The sequence below is a fragment of the Mizuhopecten yessoensis genome, unplaced genomic scaffold, assembly GCF_002113885.1.
Source record: "Mizuhopecten yessoensis strain PY_sf001 unplaced genomic scaffold, ASM211388v2 scaffold8381, whole genome shotgun sequence".
NCBI lineage: Eukaryota > Metazoa > Mollusca > Bivalvia > Pectinida > Pectinidae > Mizuhopecten > Mizuhopecten yessoensis.
In genome coordinates, this window is record NW_018407519.1 from 598,424 (window position 1) to 613,290 (window position 14,867).

The following is a 14,867-nucleotide window of genomic DNA, read 5'->3' on the forward strand; positions in this document are numbered from 1 at the left end:
ACAAGTTATTATATAGAAACCATTCTATCTCTAAAAGAAAAGTGAAATGTTATGTTACTTTAATGTATGTAATGGCATGTGACATTACTGTGTGTCATGGTGTGTGACATTAATGTGTGTTAAGGTGTGTGACATTAATGTGTATAATGGTGCGTGACATTACTGTGTGTAATGGTGTGTGACATTACTGTGTGTAATGATGTGTGACATTACTGTGTGTAATGGTGTGACATTACTGTGTATAATGGTGTGTGACATTACTGTGTGTAATGGTGTGTGACATTACTGTGTGTCATGGTGTGTGATATTAGTGTGTGTAATGGTGTGTGACATTACTGTGTGCAATGGTGTGTGATATTACTATTATGGTGTGTGACATTACTGTGTTGTAGCTAGGGTGCTTGACATTTATGTGTATATGGTGCTTTAAAATAGTATGATAATTATGTCACCCTGTGTTTAACTGTGTGCTGTAACTATGTCTATGGTGTGACTACTATTTAAGTTATTTAGGTGTCTAATCAAATACAGACCTACTTGGTTATTTAGGTGTCTTATTAAATACAGACCTACCTGGATATTTAGGTGTCTAATTAAATACAGACCTACCTGGATATTTAGGTGTCTAATTAAATACAGACCTACCTGGTTATGTAGGTGTCTAATTAAATACAGACTTACCTGGGGCACTACTTGCCACTTGAAAGACAGTGTTTTGTTGTGGACTGTGGCCACTGGAAGCCTGGGTGTTGTTCTCCCCACACTTTCGCACTTTTAACCTCACAGTCCCCTGACTATTGCGTAAAATTTCTATTGCCTGAAAATAAAATTGTTATTTTTATTTCAGGGTTCTCGATAAGGCAATGACAGTAGCAATTCACTGTATGACATTTGGGGGATAACCAGATTGTATTTTGAAATTTGTGGCCCCAAATCATGATTATACTGTCGCAAATTGATTTTTACTGGTAAAACGGATCATTGCAATATTATAATCACGATATCCCGCTGCAAATTTCAAAACACAGTTGAATTAATTATCCCCATTCTAATTCATATGAGCCAAAATCACCAAAAGAAACGATGATTTTAAGATATTTTTCAGTGTTTCAGTGTCCCTCAGAATTTCATTGGCCTTTTTGGGTCACACCATTGTTCATGACGTCATGAATAATCAAATTCATGATGTGTCAGGGTCAGTCCAGGTCATTGACATCATTAATAATCGCCATCAAGGCTTCATATGCAAATGCGAAAATTTGCGGAGAGTATTTCTTGGTTTTACCATCGCAAATTATTTTGATTGACCAATCAAATGTTGTGCTACATCTCAAATGAATTAGAATAGCAAATTAAATACATGTACCAGTTACTGAACTTGGGAGTAGTATCCCATCCACTGTTTCTGTGAGGTGTTTATGATATAATAAACTATTTGTTATTGTTATTCTATAATGTTATTCTTCATGCAATCAAACATGGCATCTTAACCATGACACAGACTTTAATTTGTTTTCTATCAACTATGACATATGGCATTTAAACACTCACTTTTAAAAATTTTATAACTTACTTTATCATAATGGACCCCAGTAAGTGGCCGATCGCTGACCTCCAGGATCTGATCACTTACACTCAACTGACCATCCTGTAATACAAACAATTAAAAGTTTAAATTATTGTAGAAGTAATTGGTTCTGTTATAATTTATAAATGAATAGTTCCTGAAAGGATAGGTCTCGCAGATCCCTGCATGTGGTACATTATACAGCAGAACCTTGATATACCATGAAACACACCCCATTCCTCTATACATCTTCCTCAACATACCGCCAAACCTCTTTATTCTACGGAACAACAAACATTTCAAATGACAAATAGTGACAGTAAAACAAAGTTGTGGACAAACTGTTTCAGGAGATTATAACGATCGCTCCCCTTACCACTCACAGGGAATTTGATGATTTCACAAATCAAAATTGAGTGAAAAATTGTGAGACTAAACAAGAAAGTTTAACTTCTTCAGTAAGACCTAGGTGTATTTCTGACATATCCTGACTGTGATTTCAGTAAGACCTAGGTGTATTTCTGACATACCCTGACTATGTGATTTCAGTAAGACCTAGGTGTATTTCTGACATACCCTGACTATGTGATTTCAGTAAGACCTAGGTGTATTTCTGACATACCCTGACTATGTGATTTCAGTAAGACCTAGGTGTATTTCTGACATACCCTGACTATGTGATTTCAGTAAGACCTAGGTGTATTTCTGACATACCCTGACTATGTGATTTCAGTAAGACCTAGGTGTATTTCTGACATACCCTGACTATGTGATTTCAGTAAGACCTAGGTGTATTTCTGACATACCCTGACTATGTGATTTCAGTAAGACCTAGGTGTATTTCTGACATACCCTGACTATGTGATTTCAGTAAGACCTAGGTGTATTTCTGACATACCCTGACTATGTGATTTCAGTAAGACCTAGGTGTATTTCTGACATACCCTGACTATGTGATTTCAGTAAGACCTAGGTGTATTTCTGACATACCCTGACTATGTGATTTCAGTAAGACCTAGGTGTATTTCTGACATACCCTGACTATGTGATTTCAGTAAGACCTAGGTGTATTTCTGACATACCCTGACTATGTGATTTCAGTAAGACCTAGGTGTATTTCTGACATACCCTGACTATGTGATTTCAGTAAGACCTAGGTGTATTTCTGACATACCCTGACTATGTGATTTCAGTAAGACCTAGGTGTATTTCTGACATACCCTGACTATGTGATTTCAGTAAGACCTAGGTGTATTTCTGACATACCCTGACTATGTGATTTCAGTAAGACCTAGGTGTATTTCTGACATACCCTGACTATGTGATTTCAGTAAGACCTAGGTGTATTTCTGACATACCCTGACTATGTGATTTCAGTAAGACCTAGGTGTATTTCTGACATACCCTGACTATGTGATTTCAGTAAGACCTAGGTGTATTTCTGACATACCCTGACTATGTGATTTCAGTAAGACCTAGGTGTATTTCTGACATACCCTGACTATGTGATTTCAGTAAGACCTAGGTGTATTTCTGACATACCCTGACTATGTGATTTCAGTAAGACCTAGGTGTATTTCTGACATACCCTGACTATGTGATTTCAGTAAGACCTAGGTGTATTTCTGACATACCCTGACTATGTGATTTCAGTAAGACCTAGGTGTATTTCTGACATACCCTGACTATGTGATTTCAGTAAGACCTAGGTGTATTTCTGACATACCCTGACTATGTGATTTCAGTAAGACCTAGGTGTATTTCTGACATACCCTGACTATGTGATTTAATGTAGATACCTATGTTACTACCCCCTGGTAACCCACTGAAAACATACCTCCATTACTTAAAGTTCTCTTTATCAGATTTTATGTGGTATAAACAGAAGATACTGACCACTGACCAATAAGACCTTAAGACAGGGATAACATCAACAGACGAGGAAGTCTCAGGATACAGAGATTTACTCCAGCAGATAATACCTGGCATGTTTACATCAGCTATCTCAGTAACATTAGATCAAATAATGATGTTAGTTAAAAGGATTATTGTCCAAAACAATTATATTTATCATAATATTAACAGACAATATTAATTACACTATATCTATTAAAAATATCTTAATCAAAAAACAATAAAAAAGAATCTTGCCCAACAGTAAGACAAAAAGTAGTATTTTCTGTTAATAATGTGAAGACTTGTCGAGACACCTACATCCCGTGGTTCAGACCCAGAAATTGAGGTTGTAACATGCACATGCAGCTGTAGCTATAGGTATATATCCCACTGGGCAATTTGAAAATTCTGTTATTTTACCAATTCCCCTCCATGACCCGGAAATGACATATTTCAAGATACATGTACAATATTTCACCCTAAAAAAGCTTTCATTTTTTTCAATTCCAGGTACTCCATGTTTGGTAGCATATTGCAGACTGAAAGTCAAACAGGTAAATGGAGATATGGAGCATGTTCAATCTGGTTAATTGATGTCATCAAGTTAATCTGACAGGGTTGTTAGGGTATTTAAAGCTCAGATAGATTAGCATATATATTGCTTAAAACTATGTTGGGCGAGTTTGAAATGCAATGAAATATGATGCAACACCACCTGGTGTTGAATTGGACTTTGATCAATTACTGGTCTGTTACCGGTTTAGTTGTTAACTCAAATGTGTGTGGTTGTTTATGCTGAATAAATTTATTTGTAAACTGCACTTAATTAACCTTAGGTGTGACTTTCAATCATGAAATATTTTAGAACTTGGTAAGTCGGAACATGTCATTGATTGGTTGAAATTCTGATGTAATATTCAACAAGATTGTTCAGTCATCCAGGACTAATAAAAACATTAAAGGAGGGATTACGCTTGAAACATGAAATGTCAATGACACAGCTGACATCATGGGCGGGCCTTTTTACCTGAGCTGCCACTCCCCCAGCTGTGATACTTCGGACGTAGATACCCTGTCTCCCTTCTCTGTTCTCCTCCACTATGGCAAAACCAAGACCTGAGGATCCCTAGAGGTAAAAGAAAACAACGTTTTTAAAATATTTGTTGACTCAAATTTTGAGAAGAACATACACATATTTAGAAATTAATATCTCTAGGACAATGCTTAAATACTGGCAAATTTACCAAAAATACTGCTAAATCTATTTATAAATTATAAATTGTCATTTTTTAGAACATAGATTACTTACCTGTATCATACAAATTGCTTACCTGTAACCATGACATACCTTTTGGAGATTAAAAACCTGGAAAACATCTTGTGGACTTAGATTAGCCCCCCCTGTTTCTATGGAAGGGTCAGGGGTGGTAGCAATAGTTGCTGGTTGGGAATGACTTGGAAGGGAACGAATATCCTGCAAAGCAACAGTAATGTGATTAATTGTAGATCAGGAACAAACAGACAAGTATCATCAGTAAAACAAGATTAAAACCTGAACAACAAAACATATAACAGGTGTGTACGCACTATGAACCCTGAGGATTAAAGATTGCCTAGAGCAGACATACCAATTCTACTAGCTGTTAATTGGATCTCTAGGACTAGAATTTTTAACGTCATAATTATCATAAAATCAAATCAACAGTTTTGAGCTCTGAAAAGATACAAAGGGCACAGATTATGCATGCAATAATCTTCACCTGTACCTCTAAGAATAAAGTTGATGCATGAAATGGATTCTGACCTAACCATGAGGTCAAAGTTCATGCATGAATTGATCTTAACCTTATATACCTCAAAGGATAAAGTTGATGCATGAAATGATCTTGATTTTTAGAATGCTCTAAAAGATACCATTGCTGCCTGCAATGACCTTAGACCTACCGCTGGAGACAAAGCTGAAGCATGGTCTTTGATCTACCTTCAAGGACAAAGATAATACAGGAAATGACCTTGACCTACCTCTGAGGACACAGCTGCTGCAGTCGGTTTCAATGGCTTCACTGCCATGTGCTCCAAGTTATCTTGTCTCCTTTAAAAATATACAAAATATTTCAAGGATTATATTCTTCATTAAATTATACGCATAATAAAACTGGCTGCCTATTTTGACGGTAAAAAACACTACTGTCTTATTTGTGTCGCCATAGTTCTGCAAACTGTTTTTCTGAGGTGTTTGTGGAACAGCTGAGAGCTAAAATGTCCACCACATAAATGTCTAGCAACAACACCAGCATTATCGGATAGGTTTTTCTTACATAGCTGGTCAGGTAAGATATATTTTTGCTATGATGGAAAACCATGTAAGATTATAAGACTCTTTCATGCCCAGGGATGTAAGATAGGGGAAATTCAAACCAAGCGCAATTTTCAAATTTGGGAAAATCCAAGGCTTTGCCAAGGGTATTGCTAAATTCGAAAATTCCTGAAGGTGGAATTTCCCTATCCTACACCTTTCGGCATGAAAGAATAGTTATCTCTCATTCCAACTACCAGAATAAGCTCAGAAACCATGAAAATGCATTTGGACTGGCCACCATTTTGAAAATACCAATTTTTCCCATGAGCTTTTTAGACAAAAACGAATCTGTCAGCCAGATTTAGCATACCCCATATTTGCAAACAGAGTTTACACACAAAAATTGATAACATTCTTCTAACATATACGGAAAATATATCTCAAAAGGTTATAATTCATCATGTCGCCTTTTCCACATTGCAGCATCGGAGATTTCCAAATTCGTGACGTCACGTCATTGTTGAGCCATTGTGACGTCACATCACGTGAAATGGGGTGTAAGATAGAAATTTCCTACACCCCTTTCTTACCCTGGACAGCTCTATTTTACACACAGGGAAATGAGAGAAAAATCTATCTTACATGGGCATGACATCACAATTCACAATAAGACAATGAGACGTATCATGCCATGGCAAGTTTGACAAAGTTTCTCATTTTTTTGCTGAATTTTATTTTCCGGTTCAAGTATTTTTCATTGATTTATTGATTGGTACTATAAACTTAATGCTTGTGTTGACAACCTCTACAGAGGAAGTGGGAGGAGCTAGATTAAAATACAATAAAACATTATCTGTGCTCCGTCCCACGTCTATCTCACATTATTAAGACAGTGGCTTAAGATGATGCTAAAGATTAAGCTATTTCAGACAGACTATTCCCAGAGTGATAAGGCCAGACATGGTCAATCTAAAACAGTAGGTGGGTATCATATATATAGACATAGGTGGCAGGTCCTCTTATTGATTCTGTCCCGCGACAATGTGTGTGTCTACATACTGACCACACATACTGACAATACAATTAACAATATATCTACTTACTGACCACACATACTGACCGTACATTTACCAAATAATGTTGCTACTTACTGACCACACATACTGACCACTCACTTAACAGACAATGTATCTACTTACTGAAAACTATCAAATAAGACCTTTTTGTTCTGATATCCGTCTTATCTGACCAATATGTTGTTTACCACAGAATGTCAGATTAGACAGGTTAATATGACCAATACGTTGTGTCCCATTGGGTGTCAGATTAGAGAGGTTTCATTGCCAAATAGGCTTCTGATAGACAGCGTAACCAATGGTATCTTTTGTCGTCGTGTAAAGCTCGGCACATTTCAGTTGTTATTCTCTTGATGTACAGAAATCATTACAACTACAGAGAACAGCACTGTCTTTATAATGTCATTTCCATTTCTCAAAAGAAGCGACTATATTAAAATCCATCTGTGTTAATAGGGCATGTTTCAAAACTCTTCATTGTTGTCACGTTCATGTTGACTTGAGCTTGTATTGAGGGACCACCTGCATTAAGAGATCACTCTATGGTATTCCTAAGGGTGGTCTCCTAATTCAGGTTTGACTGAGCATTGCTGTATGACACAAAGCCAATACAAGGTAAACTCTGCCAAAGACTCACTGTCTCTAAAGTAAACCTGCCTTTAGCTACCATAGAAAGAATACTCCAAACAGCATTTTCAATTTGATAACAACCTGACTACAAACAGACCCCCTGCCTATCAAAGCTGTCTTTGCTCTCTCCCTTGTGAAGTCTCTATAGACAGATCTCATTGTAATAGTCAACAACTTACCTGACAAGAACTATCTTGACCACAGATGCGGTCAAGCCTTTGATGATGGCCGAGGCGTTGAGGTGACTCCTGCCAGAGAGAACTTGGCCATTCACCTGATTATAAAAGTTGAAAACATGTAATTAGGTATAGATATTATTAGAGAACTAATATTTTATTTTAATGATTGTTAAATAAAAAATAAAAATAAATGAATTCTTTCTTATTCATGTTTAACTCTTGGAAGGAGGTTTAAATATAGGCTTTATAGGATAAATTCTAGTGTCAATTTCACAGAAGACAGGATAAAAAAAATCAAATCTTATGTGAAAATTTATTGATGCACATAAACATTGGCTATGACTCTGGGCGACATTTAAATTAAGCAAAATATCCTTTTCAAGTCGTGTAACAGAAGGCCTATGCAATCGGCTTGAATTCCTCAGCTGTTGCACCTTACAATATACATTTAAAATGGATTCAATATGTATATCCACAAGCTGGAACCATAAAGAAGGTCAAATGATTTAATCTAGGAAAATATGTAAATTTCTCATATTCTGTTAGTTGAAATATTTTATATAACTTTTGCATTTATCTCTATAGACAAGAAATAACTTTCGATTTATGAATTATCTTGCTAAAATAGAGACCAAATTGTGCTAAAATCTGTTGAGCAGTACATAAGGAGTAGTTATTTAAAAACTTGAACCCTCAGTACTTAAGGTTCTACCCCTCTGCCATCTGAGGGGAGGGGTTTTATATTTTAATGCCTTCTCCCAGTGATGCTATAAATATGAAATATAGGTAAAATCTGTATAACTAAATATACACTGAGCTCTCTTTTAAAGAAATCTCACAAATGTGCCTCACTTCTCTGCCCCCATAGTGATGTGGGATTTGAGTGGGGTGGGGTGCTTTTTTCTTCATTCATATGATTCTGTTTAAGTTCTTGACTTAGAAAAGCTATATATCAAACCAAAATCAAATCAGTATGTATATATTTAAAGAATATTTACTGAGGAAAAGGGTAAACTATAGTATTCTTTACACCAGTCTTCAGAGACACCACAATCATATATAAGCCAATCCATTTGTCCCTAGGATGCTATATTAGTTTGATGGCTTGTAACAATTGTATTGATCAATGCAAATAATGAGGTCCTAAGAGCTTCCACATCAGACAACAGGCATATAGCATATTTATGTGTTGTTGAAAACATGGCTCCAAAACCGGGCCACTAAGAAAGACGTAGCAATTAGTTGCATTAAATGTACACTTCCGTCATGTTCAAATTTTTGAGTCCTTTTTTTTCATCAAATCACAAAAAATATATTATGTACAAGAACATTTAAGTTGTGCAAAATTGAAATTAGCCGATTCTCCTGTCACCCTATGTATGAAAGAAGCTTGTGATCAGGACTACATTGGTTTTTGAACTGTAAAAATGTGTTATGGTCATCATTTAGTATATAGTTGTACACATGAGGACATCAGAAACACATTGTGAACTGTAACATTAAAACCTGCCATATTCCAGGACAGTACACGTTCTGCTTTACATCATTTGTTATTTGGTCGGAGATAAATGTGATATAAAGAAAAACATTACATTAAAAGATGTGATTTTCAACCTTTTTTTAGTTGTTCAAGGGATCTAATTGAAATCGAAGTAATTAGATTTAGCAGTGGAAATTAGAAATAAAAATAAAAAGTAAGCATTAAACCATCAGTGATCTATTTGTTAACACATGTATAAATTGTGCAAATTGGAAACAGAAATGTGATGTTCCCCAATCTATAATGACCGTAACTTTGATTCACTCCCCAATCTTTTGACCGTAACTTTTATTCACTCCCCAATCTTATGACCGTAACTTTTATTCACTCCCCAATCTTATGACCGTAACTTTGATTCACTCCCCAATCTTATGACCGTAACTTTGATTCACTACAAGTAGTTGCTTGGCTCCTGATTCCTGATCAATCATAGGTGTCATTTCACATATCAAAATGTAAATAAACTCTTAATACAATCTTAAAACTGCTACACATGCAGAATCCATCAGCTTGGCCAACATCTATCATAAAACCTGAGAATATAAGTGACGGCACAGACATCTCTGATCAAGCTAGAACTTACTTGTTACTGCAAGTTGTACAGATTGGTTTTACACATGTGGTCTATTTGATACGATTGTTATTTCACTTCTGTTATAACATTTGTTATATGTTGTGTTCTAATTAAGAAATTAGAATCACGGTATGAAAAAAGCCTCCTTATCACTGATCATGTGACCTCGATCACATGATTTGATCAGGTGATGCCAGGAAACTGTCTGTAAAACTGGAGAAGCAGTCTCATGGAAAAATTTCCTGATCAGAAAATTTTCAATCAATAAAGAAAATAAATGGAAGTAATTGTGTCATCAACAGCACCCTTAAACACATGATAATGAGATTTTTTGTTTTCAATTTTATTAGATAGGCTATCGTAATTCAATAAGATGAATGAATTTCTTCCTTCAGATTTTTGTTGGCGATGATCCAAGGTGAGTGTTATTTGCAGAGGTCACCTCTACATGATCGTAATTACATAAGTCAGATTAAACAGTGGAGGGAAAACCGTGTTAAATGTTATCTTACTGGAGGCAAAACGTGACATAAAACTGCATGAAAATATGTCAAATGTACTGTAGTAGTGTTAAAACCCATATCTCTAATGGGCCTTGCCCCTCTGCCCTTCATTATCTAACATTCCTTCAACTGTTTTAACAAAGTTGTCTTTTAAAGAATAGTTGACAAGAAGATGCTTCACCTTAGCATACACTTTAACTTGACCGGGTGAGCTAATGTATCAAGCAATCAAGGTAAATATTTTTTTTATTTTTCAGCTTCTTCATAATAGAGTGGAACCTCTTGAGGCAAGCTATGACCCAAATTCAATTCTACAAGGTACCACAAACTATAATTTTACAAAAAGTCCTAATCTTCAATGAAGTCCTATATTCCTGTTATTCTGTGTGGGACTATAATTGTATTAAAGATTATGGTTCAAATACCTCTAAAAGCTCGTCACCAATATGTATGCGGCCATCACGCCATGCCACACTCTCAGGCTGTATGCCTGCCACAAAGACGCTCATTGTATTGCGATCTTTGTTGCCAGCCAAACTGATTCCTAAGCCATTCCCGCTCTTCTTGAGGTCCACAAGGTGAAGGGCCCCCGTCAGGTCACCATAGCGTCGTTGTATCCGTTCTGGAATTACAAAACATTTAGCAATCAATTTGGCACAGTATTTTTAGTAAAATGATTTTTTTATTATTAATTTAATTCTTTTATATAAGCAGTAACATCTCAGAAAAAAATTGCAGTAATCAGAATTTAGTATACGATCTCACGAAACATTAACCATCACCAAAATTTCATCAGATGTCATTTTCATGAAATTTCCTGTCTGATCCACAACAGTGAAGATTTTAAATCAAGTGTAACTGCCTTAATTAATATTAGACAGAATAACACAGATGTCATACATGTATATGGTGTTGAGGAAAATAACCCTGTATCCTGCAAGAAAATAGTTCAATTGTCAAGGTCAATAACTCTGTAAAGTCACTGGACCATTACTTCCTTCCTTCATGCCCACCTGTACAGTACTTTCACTCTGTGCCAAGTTTTAATTGAATCCAAGAAAGAATGTAGAAGGATTTCATTGGCTTATAAGTTTCCAGTTGGAGAGGCAGAGTAATTACAATAAATCCATCCACTTTCAGCTTTGTTTGCAATGGGAAATGATTATGAATACAAAATGTATGTAAGAAATTAATGCCTTTGTTCCCATGTAAAATTATTTACAGGTTTGACGTCCTATAAAAGGTAACAGTAACATTAACCTTGGCCTTGATCTTTCCCAGGCTAAAAAAAGGTACATTGAGGCATGCCTTTTTCATGCCTTTTTCATGCCTAAAATGTACCTTTGGCCCGAGGTACATTTTAGGCATGCCTAAAATGTACCTCTACTTCTGGGGTATTTTTAAAGTATACCTCAAATGTGCCCCGTTTGGACTCTAATTTTGTCAATGTGCCTCAAATGTGCCCCATTTGGACTCTAATTTTAAAAATGTGCCTCAAATGTGCCCCATTTGGACTTAGGTCTCTTCCACATGCCTCAAATGTGCCCCATTTGGACTCTAATTTTATCAATGTGCCTCAAATGTGCCCCATTTAGACTTTGATTTTTTTAATGTTCTCCATTAGGACTTAAAGATTTCTTCCACATGCCTTAAATGTGCCCCATTTGAACTCTATTTTTATCAATGTGCCTCAAATGTGCCCCATTTGGACTCTGATTTTTCACATGTTCCACTTTTAGACTTTGATTATTTTTAGCGTGCCTCAAATGTGCCCCATTTGGACTTGAACTTGTTCTCAATACTGCAAAATTGCCCACTTCAAATATGTTCTTTTCAATTATTTTTTTCAGATTTGACATACTTTTAATGATATTTTTTATATAAAATTAACCATCAAAATGTCTTTTTTGAATGCCATTTGCAAAATAAAAATTATATAACAAGCTAAACGAATGAATAAATAAACTTGAACTCTGTGAATTTACCTGGTCTAATTCAGAGACATGTAAAGCCACGTATCTGTCTTATATAAAACAGAAAATTCATAAAACACATTTCTGTTTCAGTCATTGTTGCATTTAACTTTCAGTCCCAACAGCTAGAAAGACATAATTGAAAGATTTCAACGACATATTAGTGACATATTTATTAAAATGTAAAACGAAAACAATTAAACTACACAATGGAAGTTTAAAAAAATCGGCCATGTCTTAGACGCTACGAAATACTCTGCAAACTGTTTAACTGTGAAGTAGTAACTACAAGCGTGTGTTTATACCTTGTATTTCTATTTCTTGAACTGATGTTTGAAAACGTGCCGGAAAGATCGTAGGAATGTTAAAATCGTGTTTGGCTTCGTTGTGCAAGACTTCGTTTTTCTTTTCGACGTCGATGTATTTTCGTCGGCGAACAGCCAACATTTAGACGGCGCTTCAAACAATATATAAGTGTTATATTGTTGATGTGATAGGAGACTCTTTTAATTTCCAAGTTAATTGCATTGTGAATGAGCCATTTATACCGAGTCCGCCGAAGCCATGTGAAGCCATAACCCGGAAGTATATTTGAGAATGGAGAAAACGCGCGGATTCATTGCGTACGACACAACGTGTCTATAGGCCCCCTATTTGTCATACTGTTTTTTTCTGTCACTTAATATAGTAATTATATCATTCACAAATACGATAAAATGGGGAGGGGACTGGAAAGTAACGCGAGGACGTGAAAAGTATAATCGTCATTCCTCGTATGTAAACAACTATTTTCCCATGATGCAATACCATTAAATAAGCCAATCACAACAAAGCGGGAAATTTATTCATCATTTGATTCAACTTTGACCCACGACCTATATGCTGCGAATGTAAACAACCTGGTCGATCTCAAAACGCTTCAATTTTACGGTAGTATTTTCATGTTATGCTGGAGTTTTCCGGTATCCAGTCTCTGAGAACAAGACATTGAATGGTGAAGTCGGAACAGAATGTGTTTTCTACACAAACGGCGACGAAATCGATTCACTTATCCCAGACCTCGCCGGCAAACATGGCGGCCATTACGTAAGTTTACATGTGAAAATTTCGTCAATGTAACTTTTAATTGTTTTGACAAAAATATAGATCAAATTCTTCGCCCCAATTGGTCATGTTCATGAAAGATTATTCTTCATTGTTTTTCAGCTCATCGGTGACAATCGAGCTATAGCTTCTGCACCCCCGGGCCGCGGCACCCAATTTTAGAAGTTTTGAGGCAAGTTTTCAATGTTTTTGACTACACAAGTCTCTATGAATCCGTTCGGAGTTTGGGGTGTGATACAACAAACAGTTTGACGTTTTAAATGTTTGTATTGTTTTCAAAATTTCAGCGTGCTGATAATCGTCAAAACTTTTTTAAGTGAATTTATTTAAACGTTTTAGGGGAGTTCAATATTTGAAATTAATTCTTACTACAAACAATGTGTGTGAAATAATGTTTCATTAAATGTTAAAATTACTTGTTTTCTTTCACATTTTGCTTTGGCTTATGGTTTATGATTTTTGATTTTTCTCAATTGACTCCATCGAAATATTATAATTATTATTACTTATATTTCAATGAAATTTTTTTTTCTTTTTATACACCAGTCAAACCCCTCTATATCTTCAAAATTGCAGGTTCAATTAATTGCAGGTCATCACAGTTTTTCTTCATGTATATTATTCCAATAATTACAGCAGACATGTACTTGCTTAGTTATTTTCATCATGTTACATAATAATCTAATTATGTATATGTACATTTAAATTTTCAAGATATTCTTTTTATCATATATTTTCAATATTTTTATTTTATGATCATTATGGACTGTCTGTATCAATCAGAAAAAAGGAAAGGAAAAAAAGCCTTCTTGAACATTTTAGCCTGATAAAAAAAAAGTTCAAAAATATTTTATTAGTATGATTGATAAGTCAGTAAGTTTTTCAAACTTATAATAGATGACTTCTCCAAATAGGTCATGTGATGGCATGAAAGATGATATATAGGTACATTAAGAAACAAACAAATTGATGAAACATATCACAGTGAAATCAAGGATTCGTGGAGGGGGAGAGAGAAGAGGGGTGAGGGTATAAATAGAGAACAGAGATTTAATTAAATCTTCCTGACTTACCTAAATAAAATATAGTGTAACTGTTGTTATATATGTCTATACACATTGAAAAATCTTAAAAGTTCAGACTGAAAGGATTTCCAAGAATGCGTGAGATTTCATCTAGGGTCTAGTAGAGTTCTTTTTTTCTCCCTCCTTTAATTTCCCTGGCGCATAACACCTCGGACGCTCGACCCCCTGTTATAGAATACACTCCAAAAAAACAAACATTGATTTGCTTTGCCACAGTGTCTTCATTTTTTGAGTAGATATTTAATAACAAATAAAGAAATTATTTTGTTTTGGTTTACCATATGGGAAATCTTGTTAACCTCTCTATTCATTATTGATATGAAATATTGTCATTCTTTCACTTTAAGTTCAAGATTTTTCTTGATTGTTTATCGTAGGATGTAAATCAAACATAACATCTTGTACCGGATTCAGTGGTGTTGTTGCTCATCATTTCTACTT

At 35.3% G+C, this 14,867-nt stretch overlaps 1 protein-coding gene across 1 annotated transcript in view; it reads right to left on the reverse strand.

Moving 5' to 3' along the window:
• The window catches only part of LOC110455793 (multiple PDZ domain protein-like), a 76,047-nt gene that overhangs the window by 19,328 nt on the left and 41,852 nt on the right, over window positions 1-14,867 (reverse strand). Inside the window, exons 8-14 of the mRNA XM_021506162.1 lie at window positions 10,690-10,886; window positions 7,648-7,742; window positions 5,486-5,555; window positions 4,812-4,937; window positions 4,491-4,589; window positions 1,574-1,648; window positions 682-817 (exon numbers count right to left, since the gene is read on the reverse strand). Coding sequence (XP_021361837.1) covers window positions 682-817; window positions 1,574-1,648; window positions 4,491-4,589; window positions 4,812-4,937; window positions 5,486-5,555; window positions 7,648-7,742; window positions 10,690-10,886 — 798 coding nt within the window. The remainder of the gene's footprint in view (window positions 1-681; window positions 818-1,573; window positions 1,649-4,490; window positions 4,590-4,811; window positions 4,938-5,485; window positions 5,556-7,647; window positions 7,743-10,689; window positions 10,887-14,867) is intronic.